The following is a 22903-nucleotide window of genomic DNA, read 5'->3' as shown; positions in this document are numbered from 1 at the left end:
TCCGCGCACCCCGCGCCGCGTCTGGGGAGCCCTGGGGGGAATGGGGGGGGGACGGGGGGACACGCGTGGGGTTCGGGGGGGCCGTGGGGTGCGCGGCACAGCCAGCGGGGGGCTCCGGGGGGTGCCAGGGGCACGCCGCAGCCTCCTCACGGCACCGGGGGGCCGTGGGGTGCCGCACGCCGCCGCCCCTCGGCTCGGCCCCCAGAGCTCCGTGCTCCCACCCCAGTGCCCCTCGTGCTCCGGGGGACACGGCCACCGGTGGGGGGGGGGGGCCCAACCTGGGGGGGACGCTCGGGGCAACGGGGGGCTGCAGGTCCCCAGACCTCCCCGCAAGCATTGCACCGGCGGCTGGACCCAAATCGGATCTTTTGGGGGATAAATTGGGGGGGTGGGGGCCCAGCTGCACCTGGGGACACCGGGAGAAGCAGGCGGCGGCACGGGGCTGGGGGCAGAGCCCCCCCGGGCCCCCCAGGCAGCACCCCGGCCCCGCAGCCAGGCCCAGCTGGCCGGCAGATGTGCGGCTGCCAAACAGCTGCAGGAGCCGTGCGGGACCGCGGCCGTGCCCCATAGCAGGGGGAGGCCAACGGGGCCGCTCGGCGTGGGGGGCCCGGGCCGTGGCGGAGGGGACACAAAACCGGGGTTTTGCAAGGGAATAAGCGGTTGAATTCGGCAGCGTTTCGGGGTGGTTTGCTCCATTCATGCGGTTAAAGCCCGTGATTTCCTGGGGTTTGGTGGCCGGGTGCGTCGCCCAGCCCGGCAGGCAGCGAGGGCGAGCACGGCCCCGGTGCCAGAGAGCAGCGTGGTGTGAGCAGGGGTCGGCACCGGGGGAGGTTGACGGGACGTACCCCTGGCTACACGCGTGGAGGCTTCACAGGGACATGCGTGAGCAGCCCTACAAGGTTCACAGTTGTTTAGGATCCTACCCAGTTTAGGATCCTACCCAATTCTAGGGCATTTGGAAGGCAGGAAAGGACCAACAGTGGGATAAGAGCCTGGACCTGCCCCACAATGGAGTGCAACGGCGCTGGCGAGGCGACCAGGTGAGCCTCCAGCCCGGGGGGCCTCCTCCCGGCCCCCTGCTCCCCAGGGAAGCTGCTCCTTGCCGGTGGAGCGGCCCCGCTCGGGACCAGCAGGAAGCAGCCGGCTCCCAGAGCCCTTGAAATAGCCGAGCGTTACGGGCACACCCTTGTTTTTGAGGGCAAAACCTGAGCAGGGAGCGTGGCCATCGAAGAAGCAGAAAAGGTGACTGCCTTGCTCCCAAACACCTCCTGGGCTCGCTCACGGAGAGCATGGGCAGATGCTGCCGGGGGAGTCCGAGCCCCCCGTGTCCCCCCCTGGCTCCGCAGACCTGGCTCGCTCGGGCAGGCGGTGGAGCCTTGTGATGAGGTGTCTTGGCTGGATTTTTTTCTTCTCCAAGTTTGCCTAATCGCTTTGTAGGCTTGCATAATCTTCCAGCGTCCGCGATGCTGTGTGCCGAGGAATTTCACGGTTTAATTTTGCAGCACGCAAACCCGCTTTTGTTTGCCTGCTGCCTGCCAGCATCCTTCGGCGGTGCCGGCTCCTGCTCCGGGCAGCAGTGATTGCCCCCAGCAGAAACATCCGTCGGGTCCCCGGCTGTCCCAGCCCAACTCCCCGCACCGGGGTCGGGGTGCAGCGGGTCAGGCTGGGGGCGCTTTGCTTTTGGAGAAATCCCCCCTTGCACTCGCTGCAAGTCTCTCCTCACAGGCGCTGTTTGGAGAAGGGCCTCGCTCTGGGGCTGGGGAGCAAAACCCAGGGAAACAAAACCCTGGTTCACCATCCCTCTGACATGAGTGCCCCAGCACCACCACAAAACCCCGGGGACCCTGCGCCGCGAGGAGGTGCCCAAGCGGTACCTGGCACCTTGCAGTCCCCAGGAGAGGTGAACCCCCCGGGTTATTTATTCGTTCCCCGTCTGTTCTGCGCTGCTGCTCTTGGAAACACAGCCCCCAGGGTGGGCAAGTGAAAAACCAACCCAACGGCTGAGAAGAATCACCTGGGGAAGAGCTTTTCTGGCCCCGCAGCAATTGGAGAAAGAGTCCTGGAGCACCTTAGGGGCGGTGGTGCTGAGCTGCCCCGTCCCGGGGTGCTGGCAGCAGAGGCAGGGCAGCACGAGGAGGTTTCCTGCCCGCGATGGACTCAGCAGACCCGCCGGGGCCACACAGCCGGCGATGCTGGCACGGTGCCTGCCGCACGAGTGCCCCCCGTTCCCGCTCCCCCTGCCCCTGGGGTCCCGCTGCCCCTTCCAGGCTCCTCAGAAGCCCCCTGGGTTATATAAAACACCCGAGGGGAAACCTGCCCCAGCCTGAGCCCGCCGCCCGGCGTGGCTGCGAGGCACACGCACTTTCTTTCACCTCCTGCCTTCACCTGGTTCCAATTTGCAGCCCGTAAGGCTCCGAGGGGGATGGGGCCGCAGCCAGCGGGGTTTGCAGCCTCCCCTTGGCCTGCCCGGGTTTGCAGCACACGGGGTCCAGTTTAGGGGCGTTTTGCCCCCCTGCTCCGCTCACGTCACCGCTCGCTGCCTCAGTTTCCCTCACTGCCAGGCACAAACCGGGTCACGGGCACAGGGCTGGGGTCCCCCCTGCTCCAAACCCGCCTCCCTCCGTCCGGCTGGCAGCCAGAGGAGCCGCACGCCTGGCCCCGACGTCTCCCAGGTGACCCCAAAAAAGCCCCCCGGCGGCACAGGGAGCAGGAGGACCACCCGTGATGCCAGGAGAGGTTTGGGCTCAGCCCCCACTGCCCACCCCAGGGCAGCACCTGGCCCAGCGCTGCTGGGGGAGGCAAGCTGCCCCGAGCGGTGGCACCCCGAGGTGGGGGCACCCCGGCAGGCTAGGACTGGGTGCTCCGGGGTGGCGGTGGTGGGACACAGAGCAGGACGCAGCAGCTTTCCCGGCCGTTTCTCCATCAACACCGAGCCGCCACGGGAAGGGAGAAGCACTTTTCCCTGCTCAGCAGCACGGGATCCAGGAGGTTCACTCGGGCAAGCTGTATAAATAGAAAGGATATTTTTACGGGCCGCATTGTTCCAGGCACGGGCAGGTTGGGAGCACAATGAGCCCTTTTCCTCGTCAGTTGGCATTTTCTCCGCTGCACCTTGGAAAGGCCCCAGAGAGTAAACGGTGCCTGCTGCCAAGCCGTGAGGCTTCGCAGCCACAACAAAGCACCTCCAAACAGCACAGCGGGGAGCTGGGGCAGGCTGGGGAGAGGCGGCAGGGCTGGGCCTGACGCTGCAGCCACCCTCGGCAGCTTTGGGAGCCCCAAAAGGGCTGCTCCAGCCTCAGGGAAGGGGCCGGGGTCTGCTCCAGGCTCGGCTCCCCGCAGGCTGCTCCCCAGCACCGGGGCTGGTGGAAGGCAGCAGAGAGCACGCCAGGAGCTCGGATCTCAGCCCGTCCTGCTGCCCCACGGGGCGAGGGGGTCCTGGGCCGAGGCGAGCACAGGGCCCGAGCGGCTCTGCACCAAACGAGCTCGGCAGGTCAGGCTGCGGCTGTTTCGCTGCGGTTTGCACAAAGCCAGGGAAGCACGCTGCCACGTAGGGAGCGCAGACCAGATTTGGGAACCAGGCGAGCTGAGGGACCCCTCGAAGCCCTGGCACCAACACGAGCTCCTGAACAGGCAGCGAGATCCCAGGCTGGGGGGACAGCCTGGTCAGCTCTCCGTGCCTCTAACCAAGGCTCCAAAACACGCTGACCAACCTCGGCAGCACCACAGCAGAGATGCCCACAGGGCCACCGCGACTCAGCACAAGGCACTGGAGAGTTAAAGCACTGCAGCGACTGCTTCCAGCTGCCGTGGGAAGTCTCATCCCCTCCAAAAAGCCAGCTGCAGCCAGCTGCTTCAGTTTTAGATCCCTGGCATCCTTCTGAACCCCCCCACAACCCATCCCTGGTGGAGACACGTCGCTTGGTCCCTCCCCACACACCTTGCCACGCGCTCAGCATCCTCCGTGCGGCCCTGGTGGGACGAGTGAGGCTCCAGGGCCTCACCGTGGAGGCAGCAGCCGCTCTACGGGGCTGCAGGGACAGGGGCTCAGCCCCATTTTTGGGACCATCCAGCGTGGCATCAGCCTGACAGCCCCCCCCCAAGCTAGGGGCAGGACTGGGGACCTCGGCCCAGGGCCTGAGGTGAAAGAACACACGGACACCAACACTCAGTTAAGTTGTAGGAATTTATTTTAAATAACCTACAGTTGATTAAAAGGGAATTCATGATAAAAATAGAAGATACTTGTTGAGGAAAGGCTGCAGGAAATGGTCTTCGCACACACACTACGCTAACAATGCCTCTAAAACTAATGATTATAGCAAAAAAAGGTTTCACATTAAAATTCTGCTTTTTAATTTTTTAAAATTTTTTTACACAATTACAAAAGAAAAAAATAAAAGCCCTAAAATCTCGATTATTTTCCTTTTTGGACCGATGCTCATTTCCCTCGAAATTTATTGACCTGTGAAACTTCTTTTTACACAATAAAATCTTTCAAGTAAAAGAGGGGAGTGGGGCTTAGAAAAAAAGGGGGGGAAAAGGTAAAACAGTCTGACAAACCTAAAAAGTAGATATTCTTGAAGTGTACAGAGCGTGCTCAGAACAAAGGGTGATGGGAATGTCATTTGTTGCAGATTTCACTTGTCCTCAGATTTCACACGCATCTCCCTATCACGCGGCCCCCCCCACCCGCTCCCCCAATCTACACGATCTTTAAGATCAAGAAAAAACAGTTTAAATATTTTAAAATAATTAAAAGAAATAAAAATTCACATTTAAAAAAAAGGAACACTCAAAAGTCAGGAGGCCGATTTCCCATCACGCTTTGCTTTGAACAAATGCGGTGGATATTTGGAATTCATGTTCCGATGCCACGACTGTTTCAAGTGACAATTTTAAAAAAAATTGGGTATTTCCATGACAGTAAGTGACAGCTGTAACAGGTGCGTTGGGTTTCTTAAATTTTTTTTTTTTGTTAAATTCTGAAATGGGGCGGGAGGGGGAGGGGAAGGGCAGGGGTTAAGGAGTCCATTTTCTATTAAAATATAGAAGTTATTGCAAAACCCTAACTGTAAAAACGCACCAATATAATTGGATTTTGTATACAGTAGCTAAAGATTCCCACGCTCTCAGTGTGATGGTGAATTTGCCTGGCGGAAGGTTGACAAATCCCCCATCCACTTGCTCTGCCTCAAGAGAAAAACCACACAAACCAGACAGCTAGAATTTGGATCTCTGAAACATTTTTAAATAAGTTGTCCATAGGACAACTGGCTCAGCTCCTTTAGAATATTTCCAGGTTATGCTTTCTACAAGATGTTGGCTGTTTTATCTGATGCTCACTTGCCCCTTTCCTCCCCCTTCCCCAGCATATCCAAGGACAAGTAAGGCTCACAGTTTATCAATCTTCCTAAAAACCAGGCTACTCCCCCTTTTTTTTTTTTTCCCCCATAACATTCAGCTCATTAAAAACAGGTTAAAACTCATAGTCTTCCTCTGCCATGTCGATAGCCCAGGCAAATTTCTCTCGCTGGGTTTTGTTATATATCTTCTCTATAGGAATTCCCCACTTCTTACACCTGCAGAAGAGGAGATGCCGTTAGGGTGAGCACGACACAGGCCCCCAGCCCCTCGTGGTGCAGCAGAGCTGCTCTGCTTCCCCCAGCACCGTCCAAGCCCTGCTTCGCTGCGAGACAATCCGCCCAGCTGAGCAGGAGCGGCCTCCCAGCAGCGCACCCTGCAGGTTCTCTGACCCACCACCTCCCAGTGCAGTGCTGGCAGTGGCTGGCACATGACATCTGCCCCAAGAGATTCATTTAAAGCTTCCCCAAACCATTTTAATATGTAAGGGAAGGCCAGAGAGCTCTGTCTCTCTGTGCACAGGGGCACTGCTCTCAGCCGCAGCCCTTGTCTACTACCTGCAGGACTGCGCACAGGGGAAGGAGCAGTTCCCTCCAGCACAGCCCAGGGCAGACGCTTACCAAGCAACGGAGATCCTGGGATCCAGATAGTTGAGTTTGGAGGTGCCCAAGGCAATCTGCTTGTTCTCCTCCCTATCTGTAGCCTGAACCTCCAGCTTCATCAGCTGCTCCTCAATCCTCTGCACTGCTTTCTTCTTGCTCTCCACTGTCCTGGGGTGAGGGAGGAAAAATATTTAATGCCTGATGCCCTACTGGGCTTGAAACAGCAGCACTGCAGGAAGGCAAAGGGACTCTGCTCAAGATAAGCAATGCCACCAGCCTCAAAAGGCAGTTGTGTCAGCACAGATAATGACACAAAACAATCAGCACATGCAATTAAGAATAGACGTTTTCAAAGAGGCAGCGCAGAAATCCTAAGCAGCAGTTTTGCTTTAAAGGGTTGGAAGCAACAGCCTCAACTATACTGATGCTACACCCGCTTTAAATCCAGCCCAACTTTCCCTCTCTAAAAGTCACATAGAGATTCTGCCTTCAGAACTCCCTTAACTCAGGACCCCTGTGACTATTCCACAGAGCGCACACAACGTCTGCACTGTGAGCTTCCAGAGCAGAGCAGGATCCAGGAAAGTGCATTTGCAAGTGGGTAACTCCTGGCTCCCCTTAAAGAAGGCAATGTTGCACGCTCGATCCATTACTTTGCTTGGTCCTGGGCAGCAGGGTGGCTACACTGGCACTGGCGGGTGCTCAGGGACACAGTGCAGACTAACGCTAGAGGCCACATCAGGAACCGCAGTGTCGGGACACCCTATGCTCCTCAGCTTGAAGGCCATTTCTTCATGCACAGAAGAAAGAGGGGACAAGAAAGCTTGAGAAAGTCTTCCCAAATCTCCTGGATCACAGGCTGGGGAAACAGAACACAGGGCTGAAGCACCCATTTGGAGCTCAAAGTACTGGGAGCATTGCACAGCCTCGTAACACCAGCCTTACTTTTTAGACTTCTCATCCCTCCGGACCTTGGCATCAGCTTTGGCGCTTTTCAGTTCTCTCCTGGCATCAGCTAACTGCTCCTTCTTGGCATCGATCTAGGAGAGGCAAAACCAGAGGGCAGCACTGTGAACAATCTGCAGACAACTGTGACGGTCACCCCTGGACAGCATGACCAAGGGAGCGAGTTTGTGAGCACGGTCAGAATTTATCAGCGCTCAGACACAGTTCTGCAGAACAACTGGGCCACTAGCCTTTCAGTTTGCTGCAAGTCCTATCGTGGTTAAAAGTTTCCCTCAGAAAACAGGGCCCTAGTATTGTATTCCCCCAAAACAGGGCCAAAGACAAGGTGGCGCTGACAGAAAGCTACCAGAAGCCTTCTCACACAGCTACATCCAAGTGTGTCTCCAGCGTGTCCCACCAGTACCAGCTCTGATGGCACCACAGAAGGATGATCCTTGTTCCCTCAGCAGGGATGGGTTCTTGCCACCAAATCCTACAGGCTGAAAACTGTTAAGGCTTCAGGCAGCTCTCCTCTGGTAAGTTTAGAATTCAGGGAGATTTAGCATTTTTCAGCCCCTTCAACCATTCCCCAGGCTCTAAGATCTAGGGTGAAGGCAGCCATGTTAGGTGTTACAGAAGCAGGGGTCACTGCAGTGCCAAACCAGAAGTCCTTATGTGAAGGTTATTCTAACGCCAGACCAGGAACAGACCTAACCCCTTTGGACCTCATGGCCTTCACCAGAAACAATCTGCAAAGGAAGAGGTCAGGTCAGAGGGGCATAACGCACCACGTACACAGCCTGCACTGACAGTTGCCTGGGATTCACGCAGTAGGAACGGATGTCCACTCTGGGCTCTTTAGGGGAAGCAGATCAGAGCTAGGCTGCTGCCCTGAAATTTTGATGGCAGCAGAACACTGCTATGTGATGAATGGCAAATAAAGGGTCTGGCCTTGGTCTTTACAAGTAAAAGATGACTAACTGAAGTGTGGTCCTTTCAGCTCAATATTGTGCTTCTAGAGTCTGCCTCTCCAAGCAGGCCAATCTCTGATGCAGCACTAACCAATTCCTGACAGGGGAGAGCAGGCTCTGCTTCCATTTTTCCTCATCTGAAAGGAAACACGACTTGTGAGATGCAGCAACTCAGAGTACCTTGCTCTGAAGGTTCATCATGGACTTCTCGAAGGTCTTCGGCGGAGCCCTCTGGTGGTTACACAAAATGGCAACCGCTCTGTTGGCACGGTTATAGGAAAGGATTTTCGCTGGGATGTTATCATCCGCTGCAAAGTACAAGAAAGTGGTGAACAACCGGTATTCTCCAGGGCCAAGGAGTCCCAGCCAGCATCCCACCATCCCTGCAATCTCACAGCCACTGCAGAAGTGACCTTGCTCTCTGATGGAACAGTCTCAACACTGCGCTCTAACCACAGCGCTAAGAGCCTGACCACTTCCATCCCAGACCCTAACTTTCTGTGCTGGTTCCATCAATAGCAACAAAGACATTTGCCACTCAGGAAGCACATCCATGCTCAGAGTGAGTAGAGGGCAGCAGGACCATACTGCTCAAGATGCTGTTGGACTTCAGTTTCCTCCAAACGTGTCCATTTTGTAAAGTTGTTGACGTGCAAGGGAGCAGTGCTCAGCAGAGAAGTTGTTAATGAGCAGCCAAGAAACATGGGGCTGTTACAGAGGTATCTGCCTTGCCTGCCACCTACAGCCTTTTACAGCTAAGAGGAAACAAGTGAAAGATTTGGTTAAAGCCAGGCATATCTTGGCAGGCAAACCATAGTACACTCACAGACGAGCTTTGCACTGCCCCAGTGCTGGGCTGCTCAGCTACCCCCAAAAGATTGGCAGCAGATTTTTGGTCAGACTTCAGCTGTTTGACATTCACACTGGGAGAACTGCAACCAGGCAGTGGTATGCAGATACAAGGTTAAGCTGAGGAAGGCAGGTCTGGATTGCAGGATGGGAACTGTTCCCCTCACGGTTGCAAGGACAGGACTTACGATTAGTGAGCTCCTTGAGCTGCTGCTGTAGCGTGATGGAGGCGTTGTAAGTACGGAATACCTTGGCTGTCAGTCCCTCCATAAGGTCTTGAAGATGTTTATTTAAGATACTGGTCTAAAGAAGCAGAAAGAAGATGACAGCATTAGAATTGACTTCAGTAGCGAAACCTCTGGACACACTGCTAATGAAGACACACAGTTCACAGCCAAAACCTAACTAGTGGACTCAGACCTGACACCCAATGGCCAAAACTTCACTGAAACCCCAGGAAAAGTGAATAAAGAACCAGCAAGTATTAGACCAGGATCAAGTATCATAAACAGTCAAGTTTTCTTCACTGTAGAGGTTTTGGTTCCCAGTAGGTAGGAGGGACATGCCTGTCCCATCCCAGGGAAGGTGCTTAAACAACCACAGTGCTCCCACAGTGCCAAATGTGCAACCAGGGATGGCATCTGAAAATCCGTCAACTCACAATCATCTTTTCTGAACTTTGAAAAAACCTTCCCATGTCAGAGCCAGCCAAGCTCCACAGGGCAAAAGCCCATCACTTCAGGAACCTGCAGGCACAGTGAGCAATACAGACACCAGATTGAGAGAGACTCTCACTCAGGTGTGTGTCTTTCACTCAGGTCACCCAGGACAGCTCTGAAAAAAAACAAGAAACAAAACCTGCTACTGAAACCATTTTTGGAACAGAGCAGCTATTATTGCCTGGTGCGGAGTGAGCCTGGTGCTCTACCACCATTCCTCACCAGTAACTACGTGCTTACATTGAGGCGGTCGAAGAGGTCATCCTCAGGCTGCTTGTTCTCCATGAACAACTGGAGATTCTTAAAAACCTGCAAGAAGACAAAACACTCATCTTAAGGCACTCGGACTGAACAGTGCTGGGTAGAAGCAACGCTGCCGAGACACCACTTGAACTGTTTTCAGGCAACACCGATGATGCTGGACATTACTTCTGGACGTTACTTCCCAATAGGCAAAGGCCATCATCTCTCAAGACAACACTTGTGTTTAAAATTCTTCCCCAGCAATCCTGAGTCCTGAGCATCTGATGTCCTTTATGCTCACTCTTTAGATCCATATTTCAGAAGACTCGATTCTGCTCTGGCTTAGCTACCTAACAGAGAAAGAGACTCCAAAGCTACCACCTACTCCCCTTACTCTCCATGGTTATTCCGACCAAAGAGACCCCTGAGCAATTTCCCATGGAGTTAAAGCTACCAAAACCCAGCCCTTCTCATTACTGCAGTAAATGTTTCACACAAGTCCATCCCAAACAAGTCTCACTGGGGCGGAGAAATAATCAAAACCTTTTTGATTACACAGAGACCACAAATCCCAGCTCTGTGTACTCCAAATCCCTAGTTCCCAGCTTCTCATCAACACACGTTCTTCCTTTCTAGATACCTTATACGGAGAGACGGAGAGATTTCTAGTTCCAGAATAATCAATTCCCCATTATAAGCATTAAAGAAGAGACAGCAAGAGCGATCAACACTAAATAAATTTAAACTGAAAGATGTTTTTTTGTTTTGTTTGTTTTTTTCCCCCCTTTAAACAAAGAAATAAGAATTCTAGATTCCTATAGCAGCTATAGTTTGTTTATCTCCCCCCCAGCATTTCATTTGCCAAGAGGTTGACACTTATGGCTCTCTGTCATTACAATTACCACAGTATTGCACATGTGTTATCTAACATGCTGTGCTAACTGCAGAGGTGTGGGTGAGGTGCAAAGCCTGGTTATACCCACAAAAGCAGCCTTTTTGGACAGTGCCCTCCAGTTCACATTGCTTTATGGGGATTTGTTCTGGAATAATGCCAAGATCACAACAGATCAGTAATTGGTAGGCGACAGGAATAAACAAAATAACACTAAGAAAGAAGTCGTGGTTGGTAGATACCCATGTACACAGACCAGAAGTATCAGTGCGTAAGCCTTCTCCCTTTCCAAGGCACAACCAGTAAGAAGGGAAGGACATTAACTGACTTGCTTTCTGACCAATGACAAAGTACCCTCTTACTGCCACTAAGACCGCGTTGACCGGATTTTTCTGCATTTCAGACTGTGTATGCGTTCGTGGAGGTGCCTTACCCTCTTCTCCACAGGGACTTTGTTGTAGTATCGGATGGAGTCTTTTCCGAGGAAGTCAAACTCAACCACGTATTCCTGGCCGTCCAGTTCAGGATGCAGCTTGATATGTTCTACTCTCAGAGAGCAGCAGCCCACGGTGTCAGCTGTCTCTCCTTCTTCTTTTTCATTTCCAGCTCTCAGAGCAAGCTACATTTACACCAAGACAAGAGAGGTAAGCATTTCGAACCATCTCAGTAGCGGATAGATACTAGAAACTTTCAGATATGGGCCTACAAATCAGGGGTGCCCACAGTAGAAAAGGGAGAAATATGCTTTTGAAGGGACAAAACAAAATTCTCAGAAACTCCCTAGGTTGCCTTTAAATGTTTTAAATAACCTTATACTAATGCCAAAAGTCTTCTATCAATCTACCAAATTACCTTCATTTCAAAAAGGAAGATTAAAGCAAGATGTTTTACCAGCTTTCTCACGTTAATTAACTCAAATTATAGGGTAGTTCTGATCAACTAACAACGTTCATTTCAAAATGTTTGCTGTTTTTTAAAATATTTGACTGACTTCCAAGTGAATTCAACCTGATACAAAATCAGAAAGTCCATTAGTTATGCACCTTCTTACTCTTCACAGTATGCTAAAGAAACACATTTTAAACAGCATATATGACACTTTCTTCAGGGTACGTAAGTAATCTAAAGGCTACCTTTGGCTGCATAAAAATATGTTGTAACTGTACTGGCTAAACCTATTTCTGATTTTTGAAGAAAACCTTAAACATTCATATGAAACCACAATTATTCAAATTGAAGTTCCCCTATTTAAATCAAACCATTCTGAACACAAACTGTTAATTTGGTTGGTCAAAATCAAACGTAGTAGGGCAACAACTCTATGGGAGCTGGCCTTAAATAGTATTAAGTGAATCAATACAACTTCAGTTTTCTTTATTCTGCAGTGAAAAACTGAGCATAATTATGAAACCTTGCGACTATTAGGTGACCAAGTAGCAGAACTCCCAGCAGGAAAACTGAAACAGCTGGAGACAAAAGGTCCACACAAAGTTCCCAGTAATCCAACTGGGAGATTCTGGAACCCAGCTGTGAATTTTGAGCTAAAACAATGCTGCCTGAAATAGCCATAGTCAGTACAATAGTTTATTGCTCTTGATTTCCAGGTAATGGGAAGGAAAAGGAGAGGGGTGGGATTCCTGCCCACCAGAAAGTCTCAGGATACCTTAGTAACTGGGCTCAATTCTGCTTTAGGAACAGACACACAGCAGTCCCGAGTATTCCCAACAGGACAGGAAAGGTAGGAGGAGTGCGCTGGGGAAGGAGCCTTACTTTATCAATGAAGTACAGCGCCACAGCCCTCTGCCGCACTTTCATCTCTTTGGATTTCCAATCTTCTCTATATTGATTTCGGATTTTATCTACACACTTCTTCAACCTCCGAGCTGTCTCGTACTTCTGCCAGTCCTTCTCACCCTGCAGAGAAAGTTGGAATACAGTCAGCATCAGAAAGCAGGCAGAGGACCAGTTCCAATCTGCCTCTCAAGGTTTTACAAGTATGAGTGGCAAATGGTCTCACTGCACAAAAGCACTGAGACTTCACTGCTAAAACAGCTCAGCTCCAAACTATGCTGCCAGGCAGCTGTAAGCAATTCAGATTTCCATGATATGAAATGCTTGCACGGAAGCAACTATAGAGACGCAAGGAGACATTATGTCTTCCGTGCTTCTCAATATATAAATGGTTTCCTCTGCTCTATTCAGATAACGCTTAGATTCTTTCATCTGTTTAATTAAATACCCATAAAACGTACAAGCAACACCACCAGTTCAGTTCATCAGTATTATTATATGTTCAAGTCATGGCAAAAAGAAGACGTAAATTAACAAGGAACAGATTTCTCTCACACTTGTAGGACAAACTCCTCCTTTCCAATACAGGAAAAAAAATCTCTTAGAAAACTGATTTTATGAGAAGAACTTAAATTCTATCCCCAAAACTGGAAACTACTTATAGTTCAACAGGCTCATCATTTCTTTTATGGAACTGATCCATTGCCCACTTATTTGCTCCCACAGCAGGGTTTGCTTTCCTTCAGCCATGGGCTCCTTATCAGTCTTCTCAGCCAGTAACCTGGCCACGTTTTAAATTTTAGAACTGACTAATGATCGGCCCACGGCTAGAATTTCACTATGTGATCAGGCAGGGGCCAAATCAGGGCCAAAAGAAGATAAAATATCCACCAGAACAAGTCCATTCTTGGGTGAATTACTGCCTTTTCAGCTTATAAAGAGTAAAGGATTCCTACAAGGAATGACACAATATTGCTTTTCAATAGGTATAGAGTTTTCAGATTTCATCTCTCTTGTGCAGCAGTTGCATTCTATTTTTTCAAGGCAGAACAGAAGCACGTGTACTTTCATATGAATTCGATCAGCACAGGATGAAATAGCAAGATACTTACTTCCTATCACTCTCCTAGCCAACAGCTACATTTGCTTCATGACCAGTATTTTCTTCTTCTTATTATTAACTAAATCTGTACCTTAATTCTTGAGCTGGGGTTCAACATGATGTATTTGATAGAGCCTTGGATGTTCTCAGTCCACGACACTAGCCAGGTAACCTTGTTATCATGCCGAACCTCCTTCCATTTGTGTCCTGGTGGAGGGGGAGGGATCTTGGAATCCCTGCACAGAGTTAAGAGGACAACAAAAAAAAGCTATTTAAAGAGATTTTTAAGCTTCAAAATGGAGAGAAGTAATGAATACCATCACATGAAGAAAGCACAGGCAAAGAAACCAAGGCAAAGTAATTACAAATTTCAACAAGTGGGAAATCAAGTGAATCAGAGTAGCAAAAGATCAAGTGTAATTGCTATCAGTGGCAACACATTCCTAGGACCAACTTTGATTTGTGGACACTATGATAGTGAAGATGCTTATCAGGACAAGACCAAAGAGAAGCCCATCAAACCCTAGCGTTTAACAAAGCAGGACAACCTACCTAGTACAAAATTAATGTTAGGCATTTGCAGCAGGAAAGAATGTTTAAGCACATGAGGATGAGGAAGAAAATGCGTCGACAAAGTTCTACATGAAACTCGTGATAGTCTTGTTCAGTCTCTGCTTGTATGACTCAGTTTCTTATCCACGTAAATCTAAGATAAGCAGCATGTGTATCTCTACATGCTTGCACAGGAACCCCTACTGGTTTTTAGAAAAGAAGCTATCCTAACTAGAAAGCAAAGCACACAGTGCTTACTTGCTGCAGTTAATGATGATATCTTCCGGCATGATGCGTCTCTTCAACATGCCCATTTTGGGATGATTCCCACGACCTCGGAAGAGACCTGGAGGTTCAATCTTAAAGTTTGCGATCCTCTCTTTGTGGTTGTCCATCACACAGTAGCCATATTCCTTCAATAGCCGCTCGTTTTCCTCTTTGATTTTCTGGAAAAAGCCAAAAGCAAAGATGAAGTACTATGACCAGCACCACACATCTCTACACAATAAGACTGAATATTTTTGATATTTGCACTCCAGTAACACCGAAGACCAACTCAAAGCCAGACTCCGGTCGTGCCAAGTGCTGTACCAACACACAGGGCAGCAGACTGCTCAGGTAAGTATTCATAAGATGCAGGAAACAAGACAAGCAGGAAAAAAGGAAAAAAAGTACAAAAACCCTCTTAAAACCTGTATTTGAGTGGAACAGATTAATATTTATCTTCACCAGCCCTACTCTGCCACAACAGAAGCATTTACCTCCACCACATACCACATCTACAAAGGCCATTTAAGTACAACAGCCCCACCACAGTACTGCTGGTTTATAATCTATATTCAGCCCAGAACAAGCAGGTGACATCCACTGGACATTGCATCTTGTTGTTTATATAGGGGGAAAAAAAAGTTTTCTGTGTCTGAACTCAGCATCAGAAAGCAGGCAGAGGAATGTCTCCAGTCTGCTGCTAAAGGCATGTGAAGTCTGTGTCAGCAAATGGTCTCAAAGGCAGAACATGGTCTCCTAAGAACGTGCTGAGATTTCACTGCATACTTCTGTGCTTGAACTCTAATAACATGGAAGGAAAAGTAGGGAAAAATAAAAACATCTCAGCCCAAAATAAACTATCTGTCCCATAGACAGCACTGGTGCACAAGCTAAGAAACTTAACAGTAAAAGCCACTTCTGCTCCACTTCAATAGTTACGGTGAGTGGGAACCAGGAAAGGCTCCCCCATGTATATCAAACCGAAACAGCAGTATGACATGGGCGCTCTACTTTGGCAGGACTCCTGACCCCAAAGGCTGTAATTCCAAGCCACCAGGCCCCTCACTCCAAGGAGAATTACTGTAGTGTCGGAAAGGATCAACTGAGAACTTGGGGCCAGTTTCCAACTTTTATTGTAGTAAGTTTCATGCAGTATGTTTCATTCATTCAAAATCGACTTTTTTGCCCACAAGCCACTGTAGCCATGCTACTGAAAATAAAATTCCATTTTTGATTACAAAACTGCATTAAGTGGAGACCTAATTTTAAAGATTTTTTCTCTATATATTTTACTCACAACTATCATTGCGGCATCCATTTCACTATCCTCAATTTTGCCCTTCAAACCTAAGGAACTCTTAAAATAAAAATCTGTCCTTACCTGAGCATACACTGCTCATTACTGGCCAGGGACCAAGGGTCCCATCAAACATAACACCTCTTATTCTCTTTGTTTACCTAAGCAGGATCAGGAGCCTTAACCCCGATCACTATCATTTTAAATCAGGATGAAGGTTCAGCTGCAAACACAGTGCTTTGCACTACTTAAGCTGCAGAGTAAAGATTTCTACAATTAACATGAATGTAATAATGTGAAAGCTAGTAAACACTGACTTATAAATGGCAAGGCAGGCAGAGGAACAATTACACTAAGATGTTTACAAGCCAGCTAAGCATCAAGAAGTCTCCTAGAATCCCCTCTGATACCTGTTTCTCCTCCTTGGACATCTGTTTCCTAGCTTCCGTCTGAGCTTTGAAATACTGGCTCATGTGGGTGAAGTCACACTTGCTGAGGTTGGTGATAGTGCTCTTCTCTTCAGAGGTCATTTCCTTGCAGAAAGAAAAGTAGTGCTTTACATTTTCATACACGTATAATAGAGCTCACCCTACCCGTGACAGCTTAAACAGAGACAATGCAAAGGTTCTCACAGTAATCCCCCAAGAATCCCTAAATTCTTGTACATACTGACTCCAGCTAAGGTCAAAGAGCAAAGGACAAGAAACAGGGCGTACACAATGCATGGCCTCATCTCTGCAAGCACTGGGCAATGCTGTACCACCTTGCAAAGCACTCTCAACTAACAGGGGCTGGCACTTCTGAGGGAGTAAAATCCAGTAACCCATCTAGGAGAACTGGGTCATCTAATCTAAAGGTTTGACCTTGTGGCTGGTAGGTTCACTGAGGAAGGTCTGGCTTTTAGGTCTTTGGAAAGGGCTTCCTTCTGCTATAAGGAAGGCCCTTCAAAGCATTTAACGGTCAGATCAGCTATAACCCCATCACGCAACAGGCAAATTTGGTTTGGAAAATTCTGACATTCAGTTTAGAAACATCTGAGGGCCTTCCTTCCTGGAGAAGCTGCAGGACTAACTGGAAACCTCATGGCTAAGGCCTGAGGCAACTTGCAGTTGCCACAAGCTAGCTCTCCTAGGCAGGAGCCTAGGACAGCAGCCTCTGTTCACTGCCTAGCAGCGAGGAGACACCAGCCACGCCTGCAGTCACCACAGCCCGAGACTACCCGCGTACCTTTCTCCAGTCTTTGAAAAAGTTTTTCCTGAAGATCTCCTTCGTAGTGTATTCGTGATCAAGCATTTTTGCAAAGAATGTGGCAACTTCTTCTGCTTTGGTGCTCAGCTTCATGACTTTACCTACAAAGAAAGGTTTTATTTTTAAAGCACCTGGTAAAATTAGGAACTGAAGCCAGAAAGAAGCCACAGTAACTCCCTTAAAGAAGAGCATACTTTTACCACTCTGAAGTTTTTCACAGACGCGTTACATAGTACTGCAAATTGGATAGGCAAAAGAAACAGAGGAACACACTTGCTCGACCTACCATCAAAGATTTTGAAAAAAAGTCCTCTCTGGAAGTTAAACATTATTAAAAAGCAATAACAGTCTGATGTGAGGTCTGAGAGACGCAGGGCAGGAAGGGGAAAAGGCCTCTTGCAGGAAACCCTGTGCTGAGCCCTCCCTGTGGTGCGTACGCTCCTGGGGAGATACTGCTGTTTGAAGTGGAAGAGGCAAGGAATTTCATTAAAATTCATATTCCGGCACTCAGACATATGGGAAATACAGGCTCTGTATTCCTCTCCTACCCACAGACAGACATGCTTTGGAACACCCCTTCTAGCCTTTAGCTATTTCTAGCCAGGAAGAGCCCTTCCTATATATACACACCACAAATAGGCTGGAAAGCGATGCCAAATATTTAATTCGCCTTCATTGCAGGGAAATGTGTCAGGATTCTGCTAATAGCCTGAGTCCTTCACTGTGGGAATGCGTTCCTCTATCTCCAAATCAGGCTCAAAAGATAGTCATTTTTGAGACAGACTGAGCTTTGGGTGAGCAGGGAGGTCACATTTCAGCTTATCTGCAAGACTGCAGTACAAACTGAAACTGCTGCAAGGAAAAAGGCTAGGACACAAGGGAACGGAGGCTGCTGCAACACCGGAGCTGTAGATTCAACAACATCTAACATTCCTACTGAGCGTCTTTTCAGTCCAGACAGCATTCCTGACAACATGTGAGCGAACCCCGTGAAGGACTTTGCATGCAACTCACATCTCCAGCTAGTTGCAAGGAATATTTAAAGTCCCCGTGGGCTGGCAGGCAGTCAACACCTGGGGATTTTTTAATGACTGTTTTACTGCACAAAAGTCAATACAAGAAACACTACGGTTGATTCTATGCTAGTGGAAAAAAATAGCATGCTTTTGATTTACTCCATGGTTGGAAAAGTTACAGCATCTCCAAAATTAAAGCACGGGAGTTTTCTATAGAGCCTGAAGATCCATAAAGTCTTGTAAAACGGGACTTAGGCAAAAAGTCCTCCCAGCGATCTGCGAACATCGCACAATTAAACAAAACCAACAGAAACTCTGCCAGTTTGTAAGCTGCAACCTAAAATACTACATTTGTTTGCCTACAACAGGAAATGGGGGAAGGGAGAGACAGCAAGGGAAGTGTTTTTTTTCCAGGCTGCAAGTCTAGCTTGAAAGAGGCTATCAAGTAAGCAACACATTATGGGGCTTAAATGACCAAAGTTGTTCCCAAATCCCTAAAGAGTAGTACAGGCTCAGTCATCTTTACCTAATCACTTTAGAACAGATTTCCTTGTACATAATTCCCACTTTTAAAAAAGTTTGAAAAAGCTCTCAGTGACAGTATTATATATTAAAAAAAAACACAACAGATTTATTTCAGAGCCCTGAGCATTAGTTTGCTGTCATAAAAACCGAGTCAGGGAGCAAACCCAGGGACATAACAGGCAGAAGAGACCACACCGCAGTGACAAACACCACTGCCATCATCTCCACTGTTATCTTGTCCATCTACAGAAAAACAGCGAGTTCAAGCTGCCTTAAACACACAAGTTCAAGCCGCCTTTGTGGTACGAGCAGTAGCTCGTTAACCCATAGTCACTCAAAAATATAGCCAAGCCCTTAAAGATGGCTTTTGGCATTTCAGACTCCCCGAGCGCGGTATTGTAAGCACTGACAATAGCCCCGCAGTCGTGTTGGACGAAATCAGGGCCAGCCTCGCTGCAGTGCAATCACCAGGCAAGGGAGGGATTCCTCCAGTGAGCTCTGGCAGCTGGCTGGCCAGCCACAGCGTGATTATTGGACTCTACAAATCATCCTAGGATAATCTTGAAATTAGACAATGCCTTGTAAGCACAGACAGCGGTCTCAGCAGCTGCTGTGTAAATCAGCCATCTGATGCCCTCCCCCCCCCCCCGGTTTCTCAGGGAAGATGTATGCGATTGCTTTGTGTGCCAGGATCCATCCCCGCCCCTAATTTTTGAGCCTATTGATCAATTCTTGCCATGACAAAGACAGAGGTTGCAACAAATCCCTGCGTTTCCAGGAGGTTTTGTGAAATAGGTGGCAAGATAGAAGCTCATTGCTGCCTGCACGAAAGGGATAATTATAGCATATTTCGCCCCTCTTCTTCTCTAGACAGCAGGAGAGATCATATATATTCTTCAGTAGAGGGAGAGAAATATTTGCAACCTTGCTACAAGTTCTTATCAAGCCCTAAGACAGCTAGAGGAAAATGGGCATCCTTGATCATTGTGCTGTTTGCTTAGAGATGGTCTTCAATAGGATGCAGTACGTTTATTTCACTACCTTGCTGCTGAAAGTGAGTGCCACCTATTTCTCAGTATTTTAATATGTGTCACGTCACATGAAAATATCACATTGCTTCTGGAAGAGTTCCACGCACAGATGTCCACTTCGCCAAAAATTACATTTTCATCCACTCAAATGCCTCCCACTTAATTTAATCCTGGGCTAATTTGATCCTTCATTTAACATGATCACAGAACTAGAAGGAAATACATGGGTCATCAAGTCCAGTCTCCATCAGGCATCACATCATATAATCCTATCCACATGAGCCTCTAACAACCAGTCAGCCCAGCGGATTAGAACCCCACATCAATTAGTTCTCCGACGCACAATAGCAGCTAAATGGGAGCATGACATACACTGGGGGGCTACATTCTTGAGATCAGGCTGATCCCCTGCATTCCTGCAAGATCCTAATCATTTGTAAAACAAAACTACCTAGTTTCGTTCCATTAATGCCACGGAATGATCACAAAATTAATTACAGATTATGGAAATTTCAGTTCATAATGTTGAGGAACACAAAGCAAGCCTGAAGATGACCAGTGACGAAGTAGCTCTAATTATGTACTGTACTGGTTACACAATGCTACTCTTGGGCATCAGACCCCCTCTCACATTATTAATGAAGCCGACAGATTTACCACAGCAGAACAGGAACAAGTTCATCTCCGTGTCAATTCAGCAGGCTGTTCCCTTTACTTCTACAGACCCGCCCTTTTCTAAGCTGTTGAAGAACTTCTCTTAAACTAACCACAGAAACAAATCCACCTCCTCATCCCCTCAGAAGATTGCAACAATGCCCTGAGAGTGCGAGCTGGAATTGCAGATTAACTCACCATCATAGTAGAATTTGACATTCTCAGGCAGAGGTTCATATGGCGGAGCAAACACAGGACCTTTATGCTCTAGGAACTTCCACTTAATTCCTTCAGGGTAGCGCTCTTCTTCCCACCTTCAAGAGAAAGATATGAACCAGTATAATTAAATTCCTAGTCTTCATTGTATTGTTATGTTGGTGTAAGAGTATGCTACAGAAAATTAGAAAGCAGTCATTACTGTGCCAGACACTGGCCAAGAACAAATATTCACGCTTTTTTTCTTTTTAAACAAAAACAAAAGCACAGCAACGTCCACAAACAGAACACCTTGGGTCACAGATATCTGATACAGCATAGTCCTCACCTGCCACTTGCTCCTCCTTTCACAAAGACACAGCTGAAAAAGCTTAGAACTTGAGAAAATGAAGAATTCAGTCTCGTAAAGCATCAAGGATCATGCCAAATTATAGTCAGCTGTGATCTAACATCAGGTCCAGGATGCCTGCTCAGCAAAGCCAAACAACTGTAGTATATTACGCAGCTGCTTTCAGATGTGGACAAGCATCCCATTAAGGGCAGAGATAAAGAAACAGATGTTCCTTTACGACCTAAATGAGAACAAACCTGCTTGGACAAGAAAGACTAAAACCTGCTTTGTCATTTTAAATTCATTGAAATTCTTTGGGTACGAAGAACCGTTCTTGAAGAAAAGCAGAGTAGCAAAGAAAAAAGCAAACTTGCCTTGGAGCACCTCTATAAAAAGTGTTTTGTAAATGACACATCAAGCTTCTCGGCACAGCAAGGTAGGCGCCGCCAATCCCACGTTCCAGCTGAACAAACTCACAGGGTCAGCAATTCCTCTACAGGGGACAGGAGTCCCACCAGGCCCGCTTCCTCCCCCAGCTCCTGGTGTCCTGTGCCCAAGCCACTGATTCCATACTCCCTCCCCTCTCCGCTTCTTCCACGATTACCAGAACATTCCTGCTCCATACAGCTGGCACAGGATCCCCCGCTGAGACAGGCTGTTTTACCTTGGTGATCAATCAACTGGAAGACCATTAACCTGTCACAGTGCTCAGTCTTTGAGTTACCCCGACCACTCTGTTGAGCAGCCACGACGATATAAGAACTTTAAACTTCCCCCTCGTGCCAGCCCTATGGAGTAGTTTCCTTCTCAGCTGCTGCTGCACCCAGAAGAAATGCACACGTACTGCAATGCATCTCCGGAAGCGTGACGCACAATTAAATACTTCATTCCTAATGAGACGTCATGGCCACCGTACAGAAGATGAGCATTGTTTGGAGAAAAGAGCTTCTGCTAGAAATTACGCAAAATGCTTCAGCAGTCCCTGTATGTCGGCAATTTAGGAAGAACAACAATTGTATGAGATAGTATTTTACTCTAGCTAGAAAGGCACCACCTTTGACTGAAGCACTAGACCTGAGTTTTTTCTTTAGGTAAGGTAATTCTAAGGTAATTAGATAGCTGAAGCATACTACGCCTGTTGGGAGGGCTATAAGGAAACGTGAGATCCATACGGTGGTTTCTAAACCCACAACTACCAGAAAGTTTGCCACAAAGAGATCACAAATCATTTTCAGCCCCACCTCCACCTTCTTAAACCTCGTATGTAAACATCAAGACAAAAGACAGAAGCGAGCCTCCTGAGTTCAGCCCTTTTTTCGTCCTCATTTGGTTTTAAACAACAAAAAACCTGCCTGTGGTAGCTCTTGCTCCTAGAGCAACGTTCTGCAAATGTTTTGGCAGGAGCAAGGAGAATGGTATCTATCAGGAAAACCACCTTACTAATTTCAGCAGAAACTGTGCCAATCAGTCACACAGGCTCCTTATTTAAACCTCGCAGCAAATCCAAGAACGCCAGGGTGACTCAGGACGGTAGTTTAGGACTGGTTTTCATTTGGAATGAAAACAGAAAATTCTGACAAAAAACAGAATGTACCTCAGGGATATGTTCTTTCAAGGTAATTAACTTATTGTAACGCAAGGTGGGAGAAGTGCTCGTAAGGTGTGCTTCTGGATCTCATATTTCACGCTGACAGGGTGTGAAAACGACCTCTAAGAAAGATCCCCACGTGGTGATGAACAATGCCAATGCCTTGGGAACGGCTAGCATCAAGCATCCATGTAAGTGAGGATGAAAATGATCAAGGCAGCAAGCGCTTGAGGAAGCAGCCAAAAAAAGATATCAGACTTTCAGAAAATTGGCTCAGATGGAACATAAAATGCCCTTAAGAGATGCAATTGAAGTGCAGATGAAACCCTGTCCAGCAGACATGCTATACAAAGCCGCAGATGGATGACACGAACCATCAGCAGAAGGATGCAGTTACCTACTGCCAGGTTTTGCAAAACGTGCTTTCAAAGGCAGTTTTCCCCTCAACAGTAAGCACAAATCTCAGAGCTTAACACATCTACCTGGAATTGTGCTGCCGAGGCAGATGAGGGGAGAATTGTAAGGCTTTCCAGCACAGCTCTGCTGTTGAAGGATACAGACTACAATAAAAAGGAGCTGTGGTATTAGTTATAGTAAAGTCAGACAGAACCAGCAAGGAGAGCTGACACAAAGTCAAAAAAGACAGATCATTAGGCTTAAAGAGACCTTCGGTGGCTTTCTCTCACTTCAAGTTCCTTCAATG

General features: G+C 48.2%; 1 protein-coding gene across 2 annotated transcripts in view; it reads right to left on the bottom strand.

The window, feature by feature from the left end:
- Positions 1–4165: 4165 nt before the first annotated feature.
- TOP1 (DNA topoisomerase I) overlaps positions 4166–22903 on the bottom strand; it is a 67098-nt gene continuing 48360 nt past the window's right edge. For both annotated transcript variants that reach the window (XM_080557643.1, XM_080557642.1), the window contains 13 exons: positions 20264–20379; positions 16819–16940; positions 16002–16124; positions 14286–14473; positions 13567–13711; positions 12353–12496; positions 11016–11201; positions 9688–9756; positions 8917–9031; positions 8060–8187; positions 6909–7003; positions 5982–6131; positions 4166–5579 (listed from right to left, as the gene is read on the bottom strand). In XM_080557643.1, the coding sequence (XP_080413769.1) occupies positions 5477–5579; positions 5982–6131; positions 6909–7003; positions 8060–8187; positions 8917–9031; positions 9688–9756; positions 11016–11201; positions 12353–12496; positions 13567–13711; positions 14286–14473; positions 16002–16124; positions 16819–16940; positions 20264–20379 (1684 nt within the window). In that variant the 3' untranslated portion in view covers positions 4166–5476. The remainder of the gene's footprint in view (positions 5580–5981; positions 6132–6908; positions 7004–8059; positions 8188–8916; positions 9032–9687; positions 9757–11015; positions 11202–12352; positions 12497–13566; positions 13712–14285; positions 14474–16001; positions 16125–16818; positions 16941–20263; positions 20380–22903) is intronic.

Source organism: Anser brachyrhynchus (assembly GCF_964034855.1).
Source record: "Anser brachyrhynchus genome assembly, chromosome: 16".
Lineage (NCBI taxonomy): Eukaryota > Metazoa > Chordata > Aves > Anseriformes > Anatidae > Anser > Anser brachyrhynchus.
The sequence above is the reverse complement of the archived record's forward strand: the minus strand, read 5'-3'. Positions and strand labels throughout refer to the sequence as shown.